This window comes from Melanaphis sacchari, unplaced genomic scaffold (assembly GCF_002803265.2).
Source record: "Melanaphis sacchari strain LSU unplaced genomic scaffold, SCAv2.0 Contig362_pilon_pilon, whole genome shotgun sequence".
Lineage (NCBI taxonomy): Eukaryota > Metazoa > Arthropoda > Insecta > Hemiptera > Aphididae > Melanaphis > Melanaphis sacchari.
In genome coordinates this window covers 418,321-441,501 of record NW_020271225.1, presented here as the reverse complement: position 1 = coordinate 441,501, position 23,181 = coordinate 418,321, and the positions used below count along the sequence as shown (strand labels likewise).

The window sequence follows — 23,181 nt, the reverse complement described above, 5'->3', positions numbered from 1 at the left end:
ATTTTATTTTAAGAATTGCATTAATATTATTTCATATAATTTGTTAATACTATCTGAACTGGCACATAACTATGGAATAAATGAATTAATAACTAATCCACTTCTAATTATTATTTAGTTAAATATTTCTTCATAAACTCTAATAGCAATGGCTTCAATAATTTTACAATATATTATATGTTTGATGTACATTTTTGAGTTTTTCCTAAATTAGTAATTTTGAGAAAAAAAGCATCCTGAGAGTAGTGTGCACATTTACTCTAGTAGTACTCTACTATACCTCATCTGCAGCATGTCTTAATTGACTGAATAGCCAACACAAGAAAATGGAGAACAACAAGCATGTGAAGTTTAATTATTCAAAGAACCAAAAATAATACCATTTGAATGTGAGATAAAGAAATTTACATTGAATAAAGTATATATACAACAAATTAAAAAATAAAAATAAATGGATAAATGCAAGGAGTGACACATTAACACTAATCTATGTAGAATTGTTTGAACCAATAATATTGGATATAAAATTCATCGGAGAAATAAGCATAATTGAAAAGTTATTAAAATACTTAAAAACAATAAGTGTTGTTTGATAAAATAATCACCTGTATAACAGTTAAATTAAAAATATATAAAATGTTTTTAATTTGTTGTTATTTTAAGTCAAAAGGACATATTTTTGTTAACAATATTTTCATTATAGATACCTGTGATACATGTAATATTTTTAATAAATTAAAAATAAATAACATAAAATAAATAAATAAATAAATCTTTAAATTGGATCATTTTTAAAGTCACTTATAAATTAGAGTATAAATCATTGAAATATTAAAATATGTTCTGTTGTGATTTAAATAAAAAAACATTAATGCATTAAGTTTTCATTGCTTTGGTATGATTTGATTATTATTCTATTATATTTATTACAGCTTATTTGAATAAAAAAAATGATAATAAAATTAATATACTGATAGTTGTGGGTGTCAAAGTACTTCACACTCAAGGGAATAACTAAGTTTAAATATTTTAGTATAAACAATAATTTACATTAATTTTAATGAGATATTGATATAAAAATATAGAAATAAAAGTAAATTTTATTTTATTTATTATCAAGAAAATAAAAAAATAATAAAAATGCTGATCATTGTTGAAATTTAAAAACCTTTAGGTAGATAAAAAATTATAAATGAAACACATAAAACATTTATTTTATTTTTGATGTTTAATTGCATAGTATTCGTCTTTACAAGATTTCCAAAAGTTTGATAATCGATCATTTTTATTGCTACAAAAATATCTAAAATCTTCTAATAGTTTATTTTGGAATTGCTCATCACCAGTTGCTGGATTTGACGATTTCCATCTACGACTTACCATGTGATTCCATGCCCAGAGAAAACCAACCTAAATAAAATATAAAAATTATTAAATTGTATTACTATACAAGAGAATAGTGTTATGTTGTGGTGTAGTAGCACTTAACCAAAAACTTTTAATAATATCAGGCAATTTATAAAAACAGAACACTTTTCCACTTTTTCCCATACATAACAGTTTTTGTTTTGGCAACTATTCAGTTTTAGAATAATAGTCTATAATATAACAATAAATTATAATATACAAATTATGCCACTATCTATGAAGTAGTTTTTAATTTTGTTTCTTTTTATAAATTTATAAATTTTTTAACAAACATAATTTTACTAAACATTTAAAATATACTTAATTTCATAGCAATTGATTTTTACAAGCTTAACTTGTGTTTTTTTTTTGTATAATTGTTATTATTTATCTTTAGATTTATGTTTTTATAATAAGTAATATTAAAATAAGTATTTCTATTAACTAACCCTTTTTTCTATTTTTGGATCATTTTCTTTAGGTAAACTATGATACACATGTCGTGATATATACTCCATATGAGGACTAAATTGTAATTCTTGTTGATTACCACCAGATTCTAGTTCATTTAACCCTTGATCAGGAGAATCATTTTTCTCTTTAGCTTCTTCAATCAAATCAGAAAGTATTAACACAAACACATTACCTGTGAATAAATTAAAAGATAGGTACTTATCAACTACATTTATATTAATTAACTTATAGGTAATATATTAAAAAATTTTAAACTAATTAAATATATTTAGTAACCTGTAAGATGAATGTATTGATTATGATATGATTCATTTCCATTAGTTTTTGAATTACATATTACAAATCCAAATCGATAAAGTATAACTTCTTGGAATAATAATAATCTTCGGAGCCATGAATCTTCAGGGTATTCTGTAAAAACATGTATACATATAATAATACAATTTAAAAAACTGGTATTTATTTAAATAAATATTTGTTTTAATATGTATAAAAAGCTAAAGTATTGTGTAACAAAAATTAATTAATGGTTATCATTTATAAGCATTAATTTGAATTTAATAGATTCATCTTATTATTCAAAATTAAGATGAACTAGAGTTTTAGTACCATAAGATTTTTATGATTTTAGCAATTTTATTTTTCAATAAAATTTTAAAAGAAATGTGTGAAATGTGTTAGGTTTTATTAATATGAATTGGCATTATTTTAAATTTAACTATGAAAGAGTATTGTAAAATTTGGTTAAGCAAAGTTCTATTGGTGATAACTGAATTTTTTTTAATACTGAATATTTTACTATACTTAATACAAATAAACTAGATATTATTTATTTATTTATTATTACTATTATTCTTTGATGAATATTTTTTAAGCTTTAAACAAATTCTAAAAAAATATTAAAAAGAGATCTTAATTTTTTTTTGGCTATGAAATTAAAATTTTTGTTTTCAATTTTTTGTTTCAATTATAAAATAAATTCAATACCATGAAATAAAGAATTGTTGTCTTCTGTTAAAAGACATTTTAAATTAAGAGGTACAAATACTGGACCACGCAAGGGATCAGATTTTAAAGTATATGGCAAAGCAAATGGATCCGCAGGTAATGGTATTAACTGAAATCCACCAGTTTGTGCTTTACGTGCCCAATTATACACCTGATAAATAAAAAAAAATAAATATGTAATTAATGAAGATAAAAAATATATTCATTATTTATACCAAATCAGCTACAACTGAACCAGATGCTGCTACCCATCGAACTATAATTTCATAAGCCTGATCACAACGATAAAGTGATTGATATCTGGCATGACCCCATTCTACACGATCACTTTTATTGTTAACATCCATTTCTAAATGAGCTTCTTTGTACCATGGTACTGTTAAATAAAATACAATATAATAGTATAAAATATTTACAAAACACTTCAAATGTTAAACATTTTTCTAAAATAATTACATAGTATAATATTTAACAACCAAGTAGGTCATCAATAGGAGCATAAACATTTTAATTTTAATAAGGTTGTAGTAGTCAGCAATATTCTGATGCGAGTTGTATAGTTTTATCATATTACTTTAAAAAAATGCATATATTAGTTGCTACAATGTGAAAAAATAGTATATGTAAAGGATGAAAGTAATGTATAGAAATAGATGTCAGGATATTAATAAATAATGATATATATTCATAAACTAAAAATTAAAAAAATCTTTTTTTTATTCTTAATATTAAACTTGTAAATGTTAGAACAATTTACAATAAAAAAAAATAAAATTATATTTTAAGTACTGAAATGTTGAACTTATACAAATGTTTTTTCGTGTAGGAACTTATACATCTCATTTATAGGAATCAACATCAGTAATTTTTTATTTGATATTATACTTTCGTGCAGGAATTATTTTATTTATAGGGTAGAATATTTAGAAATTGTGTTTAAATTGAATTAATGCATTTATATTTTAAGAACTTCTTTACTAAGATTTAGAAAATATAAAAGCCACTCTTGAAGTTTTCATAGAATTTAAATCAGACCAGCCAAAGTTTCATAACTTTGACATAACAAAAGATTTAAAAATGATTTTTTTTTTCAATTATTATTAAAAATTGCTTATACATTTTCTTTGGCTGTTATATAGTTTAGGTAATAATATTTTTCATTTTTTTTTATGTAAAATAACTAACCTTCTCGCTTATTTCCATGTTGTAATGACTCTGGAAGTGATAAATTATCCATTAAGAAGTCAATATTTTTTGGGTATTCAATGGGTTGTTTAACTTCCACTTCAACCCATTCATTTTCAAATGCTTGAAAATCATGTGTAGGAAATGAAGCTAAATGTGAAAAATGATTAATTAAAATTTAGATAGGTAATAAATTAAAATATTATTATTATTTACGTTGACCAGTAGGTGATTCACATGAAGGAAAATAATACAAATAAAATCCATCAATGAAAGGATGAGAAAAATCTCCAGATGCATGGCAAATTAATCCTTCACTTAAAATATCCTAGTAATAAATTAAATGAATATTATTGGATTAAAATTAATGAATGAGAAAACATTTGATAAATATTAACCTGTAAGCGTTCAACAGCTTTATCTCTGCTATTTATTGTCTTTAAATTATTCATAAGCCATGTAATTGCATCATTACTGACAAATGTATTTTGAGGTAAGCCCATGTGTCTGTTAACAAAACCAACACCAACTTGTGTATTACATAAATGTTCTACTAGATCGACGTTGGAGATATTTTCTTTTAATAATTCGGTGTTAATTAAATTGATTGGGCTGATGAAATTAAAAATATACATTATTATTCATTAGTTAAATAGTTATAAATGTCTAAAGTTTATACCTCTCAATATCATCAATAATTTCATCTTGAACAGGATTTTCAGGAAACAGTGACACAATTGTTTTATCATAAACATTAGAACCTGACCTAAATATATATATATGTATATGAAATAAAATACAACCATAATATGGTATCTAAATGACATTTAAACAAGTATTTACAAATTGCAAACCTTGGACGTGGTTTATCCAATGGACGTAAAGAGTTGACACGATCTCTATAAGGTGATGTATCACTTGAACTCTAAAATATATAAAATATGTATTTTTTTTTAAATATCCTTTTAGAAAGGTAAATAATATATTTAAAACTAACCTTAAGGCTAAGTGTTGTTGATCTTTTAATACGATTTATCCAAGTTTCAATAAATTTGACAAATTTATTAGTAAAACAAACTTGTTCCTCCATTGTAGGTATTTTGTAAATATCACAGTAAAATTTATCATCTAAATGACTCATAATAGTTGTTGTGGCATCTTGACGCCAAGGTAGAAGATACATGCGAAACCGCCAATATTTTAATTTCTAAAAATATCATATCTAATTAGATTTATTATTAAAAATGAATTAGTTATTTTAATTTTAATATTATAACTTATACAAGTATATACAAATATCAATAAGGAGAATTGAAGTTTTAAAATAAGCTCATATTAAGAATATTTTATAATTTTAATATTAAAGTATTATTTTTTTTAAACTTAACCTCGTGTAAATCATAATCCATATCCCCACGTGCACATAAATAATGATCCATGTAATTCCAGTTATAATTTTCTAATTTTTCAGTAATAAATGATATCCACGATATTCCATAAGTTGAATGATCTGGAGCTTGAAAACGATAGCGGTACTGTATTTCAAATGTCGCGTATGGAAATCTAAATACCAAAAATATTAAGCCTTAAAATTATGGGCAAATAAATAATTATGCAAGTACAATTAAACACATTAAAAAATAAAGACATAACATATTTATGCTGTCATGGGCACTTTACAAACTTTAGATGATTGACTATTCTTAAATATCATATCTTAAAATATACTGCATTATACACTTTTTTAAACTAAATTTATCTTAAATTAGTACTTTAACGTTTAAATAACACAACAAAGTATAAACACTTTTAAATTTAGTAAAAAATATAAAGAAGATTATAATTTACCTTGGTCTATACCGTGTCACTTGAATTTCTGAGCCAAATAAAGTAACAGTATGAACTATTCTTCCAATGCTAAGTCTCATTTCAATAAATCGTTCATCATGAGCTGTTGATCTTATAACAATACTATTTATCTTTTTTTTATGTTCTGGATTTTCATCTTTACTTACAACTAACTGGAAACCCTGTTGAATATAAATACATATTTTAAAACTTAAAAAAGATAAAAAGGTGTATACCACTCTGCTGTACATAAGATGTCTAATGGATTAATGTAATGAATATATTAAATTTGAATTCAATAATAAACCATTGTACACAAAAAACTATTCTGAGCAGAGATGGTCTGTTAACCTATATTTCTAATTATAAATCATATGCTTTTAGACATGGCTGATACATTTATTTTACATTCAATGTTATGGTAGATTGATATAATTTTTTATAAAAAATTTTATTTGTTATAACATTGTTATTAACTACTTTGTTATAGTAAAATAGTGTGAATAAATATAAATAGGTAATATCTTAAAACTAATCTACATACTTTAAAAATGTCATAGTGTATAGTTCAAAATATATATAAGTTTAATGTCCTCATAAATTATGTTTGTTAACTATAACAAAATGATTAATTTTTTTAATTGTGTGTGTCTATTTTTTAGATTTTATAAGTCTCATAATAAACTATTCTAAGAATCATTGTATTATATTTTCATATCTTAGCTATAAAATACAATTTTTACATATAAATATAAATTGAAAATTTTTGTGATTTAAAAAGAATTGAATTCAAATGTATATAAAAAAAAAAATGTACTCGTGTATTTAATAATTTTTACACAGATATAAGAATTACTTATGTGGGATCTTAAATTAAATTTTTAAAAATTTTAAACCAGCAAATAATTTTTAATTATAATTTTTAGAAAAAAAATAAAAATAAAAATTTCTTAAATAAGATTTAACATATTTTGAAAATTATACCATACATAAAAAAATTATCATGTAAACATTTAGTAAAATTTCAAGTATTTACGGATATTCATTTTTAAATTTTCAACAGTGGTATATTTTTTTTTTACAATTGAAATACTATTTATGATGAGTTATTAGCTCTTACTTGAGCTAAACGTTGACATATCATTTGATAAAAAACCTCTAAAGCAGATAGTGGTTGACGATAAACAGCTCTTTGCAAAGCAACTTCAGCATTTACATAATCAGGTAACAAATTGTAATTTGAAAATAAATAATATGATTGAAGAGTTACTTCATCTGGAAAATAGTCTGTTGTTATTGGTAAACATGCAGGGAACACTAGTGATTTCCAATCAACACCTGTTAAAATATTATAAAAAATAAATATACATTATGGAGATGTATTTAAGCAATAAATGTATTTTAAAAATGTTGAAATTCGTCAACAATTGAATACATAAACATTTATATTTAAATTATTTAATGTGAGTTTTCATTTAGGGAAGGAGGGAAATAAAAAAAATAATAAATACAATTTAAATTTTAGATATTAATATGCTTTTAAAAATACAAACAAGTAAATAAAAATAAACTTGTTGTACAAATGAAGATAATAATTACATCTAATTATAGGCAATGTATATTTAATTCATATATTAATTTTATTTATTTATGGATAAAGTCCAATAAACAATTTAATTATAAGATAACAAAGTTAATCATAAATATGATAATAGTAACAGTAATTACAGTAATAGCTATGACATTAATATAAGTATATCGTTTATAATATGTTCATTTAATGTTTAGCTTACATACCAGAAGAAAGAACACATAAAAGAAAGACAATATATTATGTAACCTAACTTAGCATATTACCTTAATATTATTTACCACAGAGAATTCAAGTATTTTTAAAATTATTAATATTTAAGATAAATAAGTTTAAAAGGGAGTTACTTACGTTTAAAAAAATATTTTTAGGTGAGTATTTAATATAATTATTAGAGATATTATTTAAATTAATTTTTTCCAATATTTCAGTATAATCCATTTGGTTATTTAATAGTTAAAATAAAAATAATAAATGCAGATCATTTCTACATATAATAAGGGATTTTATACTGAAATGATTTAAAAACAAATTATGATTTGAGGATCTATCTATATTTATTTGACAAGAATGGAATTAAATCAAAGAAAATTATTTTGAATAGATTCTAATGTGTAATTTTTTTTTTTTTTATCAGTTGTACAGATAAGAGAACCATATACTAAATGACAATGAACTAAAGAGTAGTAGACTAAATACAATGACTTTAGATTATTTAAATTTTTGAAACTTTTTCTTTAGAAAGACTAAATAGACCTAAATATATTTAATTTAATATCAAATAACAGGGAAAACACACACGATTAGAAATAAATAGTAAATAAATTAAAAATTAAAATAATATGTATTACAAAGTGAACCAAGAAAAGCAAAACATATAAATACAATTAATTGTAATAAGTTGTAAATTTAAAAAAAATATTTATTTATTATTTATATTATGCTAACCTGGAGTACATATAACTGTCAATTCAAAGTCACTTGACCATTCACAAGAACTCGTGATATTTTGTTTTTCTTCAATTCTATATTTTAGTAATTTTATTATGTTTAAATTTAATACAAAAAGAAAAAAAGAATTAATTAAATTTAAATTATAATAATCTATAATAAATAAAAACAGACATTTTTTTTTTCAGCATTTGAATATTTTCCAGAATATTTTCCATTCCACATAAGCCCAGTTCTGTTAGTCCAGAAAATTCAAAATCGTCATAAAACTTTCTTGTATTTTTTACTTCTAAATAATAAAAAAAAAATATTTATTATTTTAATGAATTTGACTATTTAGTTATTGGTTATTATTTCATTTCATAACATAGTTGGTTACTTTCTGGGAATGTATGACTCCACCTTCTTCGATTTGATGTCAACTTGATGTGATATCGTGATTTGTCAAATGGATTAATAAGACCTCGCACACGCACAAGTTTTAAATTGTTTTTAGTATCTTGTTTACTAGATTCATTTATAGCCAATTTATTATACTTTTTCAAGCTTTCATCAATACTCCGACTTCTATTTCCTAATTAAACATTGGTAAAATAAATAATAAACTTAACAAAAAAAATTAATTTATGTTTACTGTTTAATTGTGGCAAATTTATGAATTCACTCTGGCTTTTGGGTGGAGGAGTAATGCTACGCTGTTTTAGAGGAGAAAGACTACGGCTTAAAGCAATTGATTTATCAGAATTCACATCAAAGCTGCATGTACTAAATTTTTTTTTTCTTGATGCACTGATTCCGTTTAATTTAGATAGTGACATGATGTTATTGGTATTGCTAAAAAAACAGAATTAAGTATTTTCTGATTAATAAGGTTAAATAAATTTATAAACTCAATCTAAATAATATTATCGCTATTTTAATGATTTTAATGTTGAAAATTATTTTTGTTAGTAGAGCTCAGATGTTTATGATTTGCAATTTTTTTTAGAGTAAACAGAATTATTTTTTTTATTTAGTAGTATATTTAAAATTATTTTATTAGACATAATTAAAAATTTTCCATTTTATTATTATTATAATTTAATGATTAAAGATAATATTATCATTAATTATGTATAAGTATAAAAACATGGATAATTATACAACGCATAAAATTATTTTTAAGAATTTATATTGAAGATGTACTCACATCCAAGTGGGTTAAATCAACGAATATGTAAGTAAAAGAACAAATGCTTATTTAGTTAAGCAACACCACATTTTTCATATTTTAAAATATGTTTCATATAATTATTTATGTTATTTTAATGTATCAATACATTATTTTAAATTAAGAATAATATTTAATAATATCTATAATTTCTCTTTTACATAGAATTATGAAAAAATTAATCAATAATCATGTTTAATAAATTTATAGTCATTAAACATCCAAGTATTATTAGTATTTTTAAAGAAATGTATATTACCCGAACCTAGGCATACTAGTTTTATTTTTTTTGTCAAGTACTCCATCATCATAATTCATATAATCTTGTGCACAGTTAGTAAACTTATTTCGCATAGAAGCTGATAAACTACTTGATGATACTACTCTTAAGCCCATTTTTGGACGATTTAATAAAATGTTGGAAAATTGTTTAGGTACTTTAATCCGAGGAACAAATGTAGATCTCTGTGGCATGTGGTTACTTCTGTAAAAGCTGTAAAAATAATTAAGTTATATTTAGTGCAAATTTTTTAATACATTTAAATAAATATTTTTCTAGTAGCATTGTGCTGATTTAGCTAATAATCAAAAAATGTGTTTATAGGTTTAAAGGCTTAACATACAGTAAATATGAATTAATGCAATAGAAATTAATGATATAAATAGCAAGTATATTATTAACATAAAAATACAGATCCAAAAGTATCTTTATTAATTATAATTGTTGTTAGCTTAGAACAAGTAGGTGGAGTAATTGTTTCCTAGGTATATCAGTTGGTTAATTATTAAAAAATATCATTCTTTCATTAATTATACCCAGTGGCGCCGATTCTTGTGTTTAGATTAGGCCACACAGTCTAACCAAATTTTTAAAAAGGGGCCGGCGATCAGAGGGGGGATGGACGTTTTTGCAATATTTTAATCAATATAATATACTTGGTTACTTGATGAAAATAAAAAATTTATATTAATATTTATTTATTTAGGTACCTAGTTTGTAGTTCAAAAACTTTTCTGTCTCAGTTGAATTCTAATGGCTACAGAAATGAAATATAAAAATAATGAATCAAATTAGCCATTAGGTACGTAGGAGTAGGCTTGTGGCCGCTGGGGTAGCTTGGGGCCATTGTATTTTAATTTGGCCTGAGTACATTTTTAGAAGTTTGGCGCCACTAATTATACCAATGAGCCATCAAATTAATGTCATTTTACTTTTTAAAAGTAATTTGAATTGTTGATTATGCATAACTGAGATAAAATAAGACCATTTTATCAAACTTTGTTTTCCAATTCCTATAATTTTGATTTGAATATAAAATGTTTTTAAATGTTGATTATTCAAAATTGAAATCAAAAATCTTAAAATGTGATCTAATTAATTGAATGTAGATAAATTAAAGAATCAGTTTTCAGAAGTTTTATCACATCATTAGATTTATCGGTAGGATCGACAAAAAGTATATACAAATGAGCATAAAATATATACTATTTTGTGCAGATGATACTTATTATTTATACATGTGTGAATGGAAATGCTTCATTATTTAAATTATTGAACATTTCTTAAAAATTACCTCTTAGGAGCAACAATATATTTAACAAAATTACTAATATAATATACTAAACAAACCTTAAATTTATCCAATGTGGAATACTACAGTCATCTCCTAAAGATTCATCACGATTTTGAAACTAAAAAAAAAAAAAACAAATACAAATATAAGTAAAATAGTATTATTCAACAATAAATTAAATCCTACTATTTTATCATAAGGATAATTTTCTCAGAATATAAATTTGATACAAATAATATAATATTTTTGGCTATAGAAATGATTGAATATTTAAAACATTTACTTATAGTAGATGCATAATTCAGATTTTTTTTTTTTTTTTTTGATAATTCCCTTTAGTTTCTTTTTAGTCTCCTCGTTAATTTTATTTGTCTGATTACTTCCAAACGATTTAAATTGTGTAATTTGATAAACTAAACCAATTAATAATACACATGTTCTACTCTTATTAAGTCATAAGTTAATTTAATTTAGTAAGCATATGGGAATTTTTGACACCTCCATAACACAATAATAAAAAGGGTTAAAATAAGACCAGCCTAAACATTCAAGTAGCTAACAATATCATAATCTTTTATATTTTTTCAGTGAATATCAAACAAAATCAGTGGCGCAAACAGTTGAGGAAAAATGTGCTGAACCATTAGCTTTTTTTAAAAGGAAAATAATTCTCAAATATTTATAAATGGATAAATATGAAAAAATCACTCTAATCGAATAATAATTACACACCAGCCATTATAATAATACAGGATGCTGGAAAGTAAAAATATTTAGTTAGATCAATTATAAGTAAAATTCTTAGAGAGTACTAAATATTTGGAAATTTTTTTAATAATTTTAATTTTTCATTTCATTAATATTTTGGTAATTTTGTTTTGAATTTTAAATTTAATCTGCTGCATTTATAATTAAAATTATAAGCATGTACCATATGTACTTTTTAGATCATTCAGTTTATAAAACTAAGAAAAATAATCTGTTTATTTTCATGAAAAGCATAATTTTTAACACAAGTCACCAAAATCAAAATGTTATAAATAATAATTATTTTTAAAATGACGCTACATTCAAATGTATTCTCTATCCAACAAAAAAAAAACCATAAAAAACTTTTGTTCAATGGAATCAATTTTGTGTTGTATGCTTCTAAGATGAAGACAGCATATGTGGGTAGTGTTCTTTAAATAAAATAAAGTTTTAAATAGTTAGTAAAAGAATTAGATACATAATTTTTAAATATATTATGTTAAAAATATGTGAGTAGTATCTAAAGTATTTAAATTAACAAAACATTTATTTACATTAGAGATTTTTCTTACCAAAAATAATGGGACAGCATACAATGGCTCTTGACCAACACAGATTAAATCAATTCCTACACCATTATCCATAACTCTTTGTTTTGTAATATTTGTTAATTGTCTATCAACGTAAAATTCACCCATACCAGGAGATATGACAATTGCTAATTGGCCAGTTCGATCTAAACTTCTTTCAATATAATGTTTTTCAAAAACTAGAAAAATAAAATAAAACAAATCAAAGGATAATAATGAAAAAATATCGATGAAATTATTACAGTATTATTTTGTAATTAACCAAATTGTATAATTTTTTTCTAATTAATTTTTTAAAAAACAAAAATAAATTGATATTATATTAGAATGAGTGAGCTGTATTAAAATAAGTGTAATCTCCAAACCAGAAAAGAAGTTTTTCTGTGTAATAAGTTTTAACTTATAATTGTATCTTGTCATTGAGTAGGTTACTATAGTTGTTAAATTTTAATTTTATAATAAAATATTGCGTAATATGTATGCTTTAAAATGTATAGCACAAATATTTTTATATTGAATTTATAGTTAGAATTTTGACAAAAATAATTCAACTAAATCACAAAACTTTATAAACTATAAGTATTTAATGGTAAAAATATGTAAAATATTTAATTTTTGTAACTAAGCTTAAAACATTTCATGCAATGGTCTTCATAACTAGATCATATTAGAAATGAAATATTTAAAATATATACAATCACATTATTTTTTTTTATAGATTTTGAAGTTAAAATTTAGACAAAATTACATATTTTAATGATGAACAAACTAATTTAACAATGTATTTTGCTAAATTATTCAATAACAACATTCTTGAGACTTAAAATGTTTATATACACCATGAATTTTATTATATAAAAATATATAGATTAATTTTAAGATATTATCAATTTAAACTATGAATCTATTCACATTGTCTTACGGCAAGGCGGTATCAAATCAAAAGTCAATAATAAGAATATAATATGTATGGATAATTTATCATTATAATAATTAAATAGTTATCAGATAATACAACGTTTTCTGTAAGAATTAAATTACTTTCACATTTTTAATTTTGTATGTGCCTGAAGACATTTTCTGGTAGATAAAATTAAATAGAAATAAAGTTCTTTATCAATTATTGATAATACTTATTTTACACAAATTCTTTTATTTTTACAGATTTCAATATGTCCAAAAAATAATTAATAATTTGTTTAGTTTATTTTCATTACTATTTGTAAATAAATTTATCACTTTTTATTATGGTAAAATTTAATTTAATATTTTTTTTTAACATTATTATTTAACATATTATTATTAGATTATAACCAATATATAACTATATAAATGAGTAAATAGGCTAAAGGACTGTCTTTGCTCAGAATTGTTTATTACATGTTTTAATTTATCATTGAATTCAAATTCAACAAATACAATACAGCAGGGGTCAGTAATTAGTTTTTGAAAGAATCCGGTTATCATAAAACTGTTAAGATATAGAAAACGTTTTTCTTTTCTTTATCAAGTTATTCTAGGTCTACACAAACAAGTAATGAGAATAAAAAGTACTATTTGATAATTTCTTTTTGCACGATAAAACACATTAAATCACTTAAATGTTTTGAAATAGCTAAAAAAAAATATATTCTATGAAATCTAATAAAACTATTAATTTTCAGTTGAGAGTGGTAATGTTACTAAAATTATGATAAAATAATAATAAAAAAACAGTAGGTGTGATCTTATAAGAAATTGACAAGATAAAGTCAGTTTAAAAAAATGTAATCAGCACAAAAACTTAAAAATATTATAAATAGTAATTAGACGATGATTGGATTTAGAAGTGTTATGCATATTGCATATGTAATATTTTATTTAAATTTCCAAAATTGTATAAATTATTAATATTACACACTGTATTTTATTAATTAAAGAAAATATTACCAAAATAAATACTAGTTTATAAAAATTATTTTATGTACTTGCCATTTAATGCCATATTTAATACTTCAAGAAAGTTGCCTTGAGAAGCAGGTGATAAATAAGCTTCTGGTATTGAACTAATTGAAACACCTGAATCATGAAGTACTTTATGATGATAGTTTAAAATATCTATTTTGTATGTATAATAAAGACGTCGAAGAAGCATTAATGAAGCTGCTGCCCAATCTTCATAACGTTCATTTTGAATTACTACCCTAATGAAAAAAAAAATTATATAATATAAGAATAATAAAAAAAAACAATATTTAAAACTAATTGTATTTGATAAATAGGACACAGAAATAGTTCATAAAAAATATTTTTTGAAAAAATTTAACATTACAAACAGTAATGATGTTAAAATATGGATTATGTTTAAAAGATATTTTGGATTTTTTAATTAATTATTCTTTATTTCCTTATTATGATACAATATTCCAGTACTATATTTAAATTTTTGGTGCTGTAGGTTAAATATTTCCAATTCATAAATTTACCTAAGAATTCTTGAATCTATAAAAAAAGGTCACTATAGGCTTAATACTACATAGCCTGGATTTATTTTAAAATTATTAATTTACCTGTAAAAATCTTCATAAAAACGATTTTTGTAATCTACTTGGAGACATTCTCTCATAGCTTCAGGAAATTCTTCTAATTTATTAGCTTTGTAAAAAACTCGTGAAAATACAACAAGTGTTACTTCATGATTACTGCCAAAATACTAATAACAACATTTTAGAGTAATAATTATTACTGATGGGTACACATTACATAATTATTTAGTTTGTATACATTATTATTATTCATAAAAATTATTTAAACCTTTATGATTTGAAGACATCAATAAATAAAATATAGGAATTTATGTTTAATTTACAGACTTACCCGCCATTTTTCAAATAAATCATATAGAAAACCATCCACAGATTTTTCAAAATAAGTGTCCCCTAAAAAGTTGAATTCCCACATTTCAGAAGTCATTTGAAGAAAAATATAAATCATACTTGTAGCTGATCTAAAAACTATCTAAAAAAAATATAAATTCAATAAATATAATTTATAACTGTATCACATTAATTATAACAAAATTTGTGTCTATAATATTTAGCATTTTATAGTTTATATGTTTGAGTATATGATAATACGAATACTTAACATTCATAAAAGTTTATTTAATTTGTGATAATTATTTTAGTTTGCTTTATTTTTTTATAAACAAAAAAAGCATTGTATTGTTTATTTATATAAACATATAGAAATGCTTCATATTTCTAACATTACAATAGATTAAAAACCTTAGTATTATGGCTGATAACTCCACAGGAAACAATTTTTCCTTTAGACCACATTTGATAAACTTGTACACGAGTATATCCACCACAAAATTCCATTTTTTTATTATTGTATACACAAGTATCAATCATTGAATTTCTTAAACGCCACATTTCAGATCGTCCAAGATATTGGTCTCTAAATGTCAATTCAACAGAATCTAACATTACAGATTCTGGACTCACAATATTTACTGTAACATCGCTATATGCATGCAACTGAAATAATGTAGCAACGCTATGTTCTATGCTAATTGTATCTGAAATGTTAAAAATATTTAAGATACTATAAAGTTTTCAATAAGTAGTAAACATTTCTATGAAATATAATAATTAAGTATTATAGGTATTAATACATTTGTCAACTAGAGGTTGCAATTACACGTGTAATGAACTACACGGTACCCGTGTTTTACTTATGTGTAATAAAAATATCCGTTTATACCCGTTTTGTATATTATTATACTTATAGTTTATATTACACATAATTATATGATAAACATAAACAACTTAATAATATTTAAGCAATAATTATTTATCACATCTCTAAATAATAAAAGATAGTTAGGTAGATTAACTTGTAGCTATACAATTTTTTATTATTAATTAATAAACAATTAATAATTATTGGAACATACATAACATTATATTTGTATACAAATTTATATTTTATGTATACCTGAATTCTAAATTAGTATACAATATACTAGGATATACACAGGTATTAAAAAACACGGACTTAATATATTTTTTGCTTGTGTATTTACATATTATAATACCCATTCTCAATCTTTGACCCCTAGTTTATACTTACTATCAATCACAACTCAATATCTCAAAAACTATTCCAGTATATAATGTTTCATAAAAAATAAATAATATTAAATAAAAAAGAAAGAAACTTGATTTTAATACAATGATAAATCAAATAGAATAATGTTGAAGTTTAAAAAGATCTTGATATTTAAAATGAAAACTTGATTATAAAGTTTAATTTATTGACGTTCAATTAAAAACATGATTCATTAATGTTTAAGTTACAAGTAACCTAATATAGTAATATTATTAAAATCATCATTCTTTATTTCTCCTTATTTTATTTGAAAATATAATACTCTTGTAAATACTTTTAAATTAGATAGATATTTTATAATTAAGTACATAAGTTACTCTAATCTTTTATTCATTAAATTTTTTTAAATCAATATTATAAATTGATTTTTAAATATGTTACTGTACCGTGTCCGTTAATTTTAGATTCTGAGCAAAGTAATGAATAAATTATTGATTTTACAATGTTTTTTATTTTTGTTTTGTCACCTTTAGGGGCAGTAAAAATTATTCGATTTTTAAATTTAGGCAAACAAAGGTAAAATTTTTCTATTACATTTCAAAATAGCCATTTAAAGTAATAATAATATTGTAAAATAAGAATTTTTGACAAAAAAATTTCTTTATTTTGTTATAATTTAAAAACAAACAACCATAGAAACTTGAAATTATATTATCATTTTTTACTTAACGTATAGATTCCAAAACACTTGGATCTTTTTGAGCTATATAAAAGTATGAGTATAGTTTTTTTTTCTATGTGTTCAAAAATTATTTGTAAAGTTAAAATTCTTGAAAATTTAATGCAAGATCTCACATAAGTTGTTTTGAATTCTATAAAAAATATTAAAAATACATAGTTACAGTACTTTTATATGCATTTGAAGTTCAAATTTGGATGGATGATACTGTTAATTCATTTATGATAACTGATAGTTAAACAACATTATTCGCGAGAACTTATAACCTTCACATATATTATGAATTTTACGATGTACAACAAAATTTTAAAAATATGGTTATTAATTTTAGACATTATCTATTTATACCATGAACTTACTTACATTGTTTTACAGTATTACCTTAAAAAATAATAATAATACCTAAATATGGTAAAAGTTATATTTATTATTATTAAATGCCGATAATATTATAAGCAATTGTCAGAAAAAATTGAATCAATGAATAGTAAAACAAATTACTTAAACAGCAATACTAAAAAACTTGATTATTTGATTTATGCTGATAAGTCTCAAAATCATTTTTTATACACAAAATTCAAATTTAATATATTTATTAAAATGACCCACTCAACGACTATGATATAACAGAATGGTAACAATATGCCTTTTTTTTGTAATTATCTATCATGTATGGATATTAGTTAAAAAAAAAACAATAATTACCTTTACTTTGTAAATCATCTTTAAATGCCATAATTTGTAATAATAATTTATTTTGTTCAGAGTCAGAATGATAAACCTCTACAATATCACCTATGACGGCTTTAGGAAAGTCTTTAATATTGACAATAAGTTCTGAACCTATAATTGTTATATAAAATAAAAATAAAATAATGCAATATCAATGAATAACTATAAGTATAATTTAAACAATTTAACGTGTGCTATACTTACTACTGAAAGCCTTTTGATGAACAGTTAATTTGTAAGTCTTTTTCATGGTGATATGTATTTTGGTATTTAGGTAATTGTTAACCGTTAAATTTTACATGATAATCCTACTAAAAACTTTACACGTAAATTGTATAAATTAGAAAAACGTGAGCTATTTGAATAATATCAATTACTATTCCTTTGTTAATATTATTATCTACATGTTAGCAAAAAAGAAAAAGAACACTGATAGTCAACAAGTTTCGGACAAACATTCAAAATAAATAATAATAATTAATATAAAAAATACTTAACATAGGTATTATACAAAATACATGTTTGCACTCTTATCAGACACCATTTTCTTAAAAACGATGATTATGTGGAGGATATTTGCGCGCGCTTGTGACAATCGGAATGCTTCGAAACGCTGCGTTGATGATAACAATAATGCGTAGGTCTGCTCGTAGAGTGTGGTATACCTTCATGGCATAATATAATCTCTGCTCGGATAGTATAATAATTTTATTATTGTTAACCTGTCATCGGTATCGCTACGTTTGTATCATAATATTCATAATAGGTATTAGAGTTGCGCTAACATTATCATTTTTTGATGCTGCGAATTATTTAACTAACTTAGAATAGTAAAACAAAGATAAACATATTTATCTAGTTATAGCCTACAAATAATTGATTGTTAATAATAATTGTCATTCAAATTGTCTGTACAAAAAATTAAAAACAAATAATTTTTGATAGGAAAAAAATATTTATTCATCATTTCCACTTTCTACATTATTTTAGATACAAAAATAAAAATCATAATCATTAATTATGTGATCAGCCTCACTTAACCATGCGGTATGCGGACATTTTTTTATAATTTTCGTCAAATTTGTTGTATAAAAGTAATACGAAGACAATAATGACACGGTTAGTATAGTGCGAGCGGGACGCTAACATAATCGCCAATTTCGAAATTCAACGAATCATAGGTAATAACCACAAATCGATGTTTTCGTACTGGATTTTTAGTTATTTTAGTTTAATATTATTTGGATAAGAGGTATATGGAGTTTCAAAACAATCTATTTTTATTTGATCAAGTGGTTTTTAATATAAGCTGAATGTTAGTGGAATGGCAACACCGATACCGATGACGGGTTAAGGTAATTGATACAAAAATATAAAAAAACTTTACATTTTAGTAGGTACCATTATTATCTCAGAAAAATATGTTATTTATATTACCAGCTACATATATAAATGTATGATACATATTTGTAATGGAAAATTATACATAATGATAATACCTATTATTATCAACCATAGTGATAAACCATTATGTAGTATTATAACTGTTCAAGTATATTTTATACTATAAATTTTATGGTATGTATAAACGCATTAAGGTACTATCTTAGATAAATAGATAAGAAGATTAAGGAGATTCGTACCTCAACGAGGATTCAGACAGACTAGAAGGTAATAAAGACGATAATATATAAGGTAATGGTATCTATTTTAAATTACTAAAAAAAAAAAAAATTCTAAGAACTTAGCCCTTCTCTACCAGAAAAAGCAACTTATATTACGCAATTTCAGAGAGTAGTATTAAAATTTGTTATGGTTTCCTAAAATAGATAATTTCAATCAATTTTGATCCTGATAAGGCATTTTTACTTTTATTTTTGTTGTCATTAAACTACAAAAATAGATTATTACATACCAACAAACAACATTACAGTTTTTTAAAAATATTTATGTTCAAGCCAAAGAATTTTAATCTCAATCAACTGTTTTGTAATGCCATCAAACTCCATCAAATTTACATCAAAGCTCTTCATCTTCATTATTTATTCATGATTATTTCAAAATCAATCACTTTCATATTTATTATTTAATTTTAGTTTCCCTCGGTTAATATTAATCAAATAATAAACGCATAAGTGCATAAAATTTATATTGTTTTTTTCTCTCATAATTTGAGTAATTTAATTAGTAATTTATAATTAAAATTTAACTTACCTCAAAGTAATTGTGAGACGTTATTTGGTACAGATAGAATACAAAATGTTGTAATCGCTTTTGTTATGTGAGGCTGTAGAACTTCCAAATGCCTCCTCAAAACATGAGATTGACATTTGGCAATATTCAAAAATATTTTTTGGGTAAATTATTACTTTTTTTCTCGATTATTATTTCAAAACAATGTTATAAAAACCAGCCGTTTTACCTGGGCTTATATAAATACACAGTATGGCAATTCTCATAAATATAAGTAATATATAATACATATATACATTTTAGATTCTAAGCGTGGCGATGAATGTATTGATTTTAAAATAATGTGTGTTTTTTTCTACCTGTCATTACCTTATGAAGGTCAATAGTGCACATTTTCCATTATTTTACTTAATAATTGGGAAAACTAAGAAAAAAAAATGAGAATTTCTATGTTAAATCAGTATTATGCAAAAATCAATTTTGTTTTCTATTTCTGCGCCGATAAACATTATTTTAATTATATTATCAAAATAGCGGAGTAGGTATTGGTAATTACCTACCTTACTACCACTCACTTAGCTAAGTTAGCTAAAATATATATTATCTATTTTCCATATGGATAAGTATATTATTCAAATATACTCATTATTTTATTCGTTCATCATAGTAATAAATGATGACTTTAAAGCAATTAACAACATTATGAAATGTAACAAAAATAAAGGTAGATGCGAGTTCCACTTTGATAAACATTAGGTATCGAGTGGGTTACTTTTACGGGAGTTTTAAGTATGAATTCAATGATATACTATTAATTAATAATCATTATAAACGAAAAATGATTTTGGGAGAAAACGATTCATTTCTTTCTTTTTTTGATGTGGGTAGCTTTTAAAATAATTTATTTCACTAATAGTATTTAGTATGTCGATATAATTTTTTTTTTTTTTTGAAAATATTACACTTATTTTATTATTAGTATTTAGTTATTATACTAATATATATTTATATTAATTTAATTTTTAAGCTTATAAAAAACAAAATTTAATAAAATTTTCTGTAAATACCGCAAAAACAGTAAAAAATAAATTCGTATTATCTATGAATAAATAATATTTTAAAATAGATCAAAAAATGTTATTGCATATAGTAAAATTTATATTAATATAAATTAGATAAAAACTTGAGTTCTGTAATTATGTTTTTAAATTATAACAAATAATTAACATATCGTTATTTATCGTTTAAATTGGAATTTAAAATGTCTAAATAAAAAAAAGAATTCTAATTAAGCATTTTTAAAATTTAGGTATAAAAAAAGTTTTTATGTATTTTAAATTTTTTACGATTTAAAAATTCAAACTTTAAATACATATAAAAAAAGTTGTGTTTATGTATTTTTAATATTTTTATACAGAGATGAGAATATCTTTTGTGGAATTTTTTATTAAATTTTTAAAAATGTTGACCCAGAAAATAATTTTTATCAATATTTATAGAAAGAAAACTAATAAAAATAAAAACTTTCTCATGTTTATTATAATAATTTTATAAGAGTTATTGGAGCTTTAAAGTTTGGAACCTCAGTTAATATAAATTAATATTACTGTTTAATTACGAACATTATCGTTGTGTACAGAAAGTTTTCATCGATGGAACGAATGACAGCGATTTCTTAGTAATTTTTTTTTATAAATATGAATAGGTAATAAAAGATTGTGACAAATCTCGTGTAAATTAACTTTTTTAAATATGATGGCATCAATATTCCTAAATTTTACAACAGCGTTAAAAATGTATAGATGTCTTGTGATCACAAATACTACTTTAAGGGAAAAAGTCCTTTCTAAATTAAAATTGTTGATAAATTATCATCGATTCTCAAACGACGTTTTGCAAAAAACAGATTTCAAAGATATTCTTAAAGAGTTATCTACAGCGAAAAAATGAAGGATAATAAATATTTGAAGTTCATTATTTTTAAAACTAAGCATTATATTTACTAGAAGTTAGTTTTATTTTCATAGTTTACTAAGAGTTATTTTTTTAGAAATGTGTACAAATAATATAAATAATAATTAATACATCCTATAAATAAATACATTTTTTAGTGATACAATTTGATGAACATTGTTTTATTTATAAAAAATAGTTGGTTATTATTACAACTATTTATTTTAACCATTAAGCAATAATCGTTGTTTAATTACAAAAAGTAACAAAATCAATTTTGTCAAAATTAGTGTTTCAAAGATATTTCCATTTTTTTTTTTATACATTTTCCCAATTATATAAAAAATTGATCACCCAAAGTAACATCCAATTTTAAACCAGAACTACAATAAAAATTAAAGATTGAAACATTTTACTGATCCAAACGGCGATAATTGATGAAAGATTCACTAAAAAAAAAATTGAAATACATTAACACATTATTATTATATATACCCAATACATTCATCGTTCTGCTCAAAATCGAAATTATCCGAGGTAATATATCACTCGAATCACCGTAAATATGACACTGGTTATAGAAAGATTAGGTGTGGTTAACTTTTAAAAGTTGAGGATGAAAAAAATAATTGACTTCAGACAGCAAAGATTATTATATTTCAAAATACTACAAATGACTACAAATTGACAAACACAATACCTTCAATAACTAACTACTAAATAGGTAAATATTTTTAATATCAAACTACAATATTGTTTAAAATAATTAATAATTAAATCATCTTAAAGCTATATAATGACGAATCGACTTCCTGTTACCTACAATATGATATCGTTGAATTAATAAAAGCAAACATTTTCGGGTACTCTAGAAGAATCCG

At 22.7% G+C, this 23,181-nt stretch overlaps 1 protein-coding gene across 2 annotated transcripts; it reads right to left on the bottom strand.

Moving 5' to 3' along the window:
• Positions 1-1,193: 1,193 nt before the first annotated feature.
• Positions 1,194-18,569, bottom strand: LOC112596871 (GATOR complex protein DEPDC5). 2 transcript variants are annotated; one of them, XM_025342692.1, is made up of 27 exons: positions 18,359-18,569; positions 18,128-18,265; positions 15,855-16,150; positions 15,445-15,585; positions 15,138-15,280; positions 14,560-14,771; positions 12,571-12,767; positions 11,305-11,366; positions 9,934-10,167; positions 9,099-9,298; positions 8,844-9,038; positions 8,642-8,753; positions 8,462-8,574; positions 7,043-7,260; positions 5,923-6,104; positions 5,463-5,637; positions 5,072-5,281; positions 4,929-4,999; positions 4,754-4,840; positions 4,473-4,686; positions 4,291-4,402; positions 4,075-4,224; positions 3,105-3,265; positions 2,869-3,040; positions 2,158-2,292; positions 1,857-2,053; positions 1,194-1,410 (listed from the first exon to the last, which is right to left on the bottom strand). In XM_025342692.1, exons 1-27 carry the CDS (start codon positions 18,402-18,404, stop codon positions 1,216-1,218), a joined length of 4,368 nt encoding a protein of 1,455 aa, XP_025198477.1. In that variant the 5' UTR covers positions 18,405-18,569; the 3' UTR covers positions 1,194-1,215. The 2 variants fall into 2 exon arrangements, with proteins under 2 accessions (XP_025198477.1, XP_025198478.1); XM_025342693.1 differs by having other exon boundaries at positions 9,940-10,167.
• Between the last annotated feature and the right edge of the window lie 4,612 nt (positions 18,570-23,181).

Coding starts and splice junctions, on each gene's coding strand:
- LOC112596871 (XM_025342692.1), bottom strand. CDS start 18,404: ATGAAAAAGACTTACAAATTAACTGTTCATCAAAAGGCTTTCAGTA. Junction 14,772..15,137: donor TTTTATGAAGATTTTTACAG/GTAAATTAATAA, acceptor TTTTTTCATTAG/GGTAGTAATTCAAAATGAAC. Junction 4,225..4,290: donor TGAATCACCTACTGGTCAAC/GTAAATAATAAT, acceptor TTTCACATTTAG/CTTCATTTCCTACACATGAT.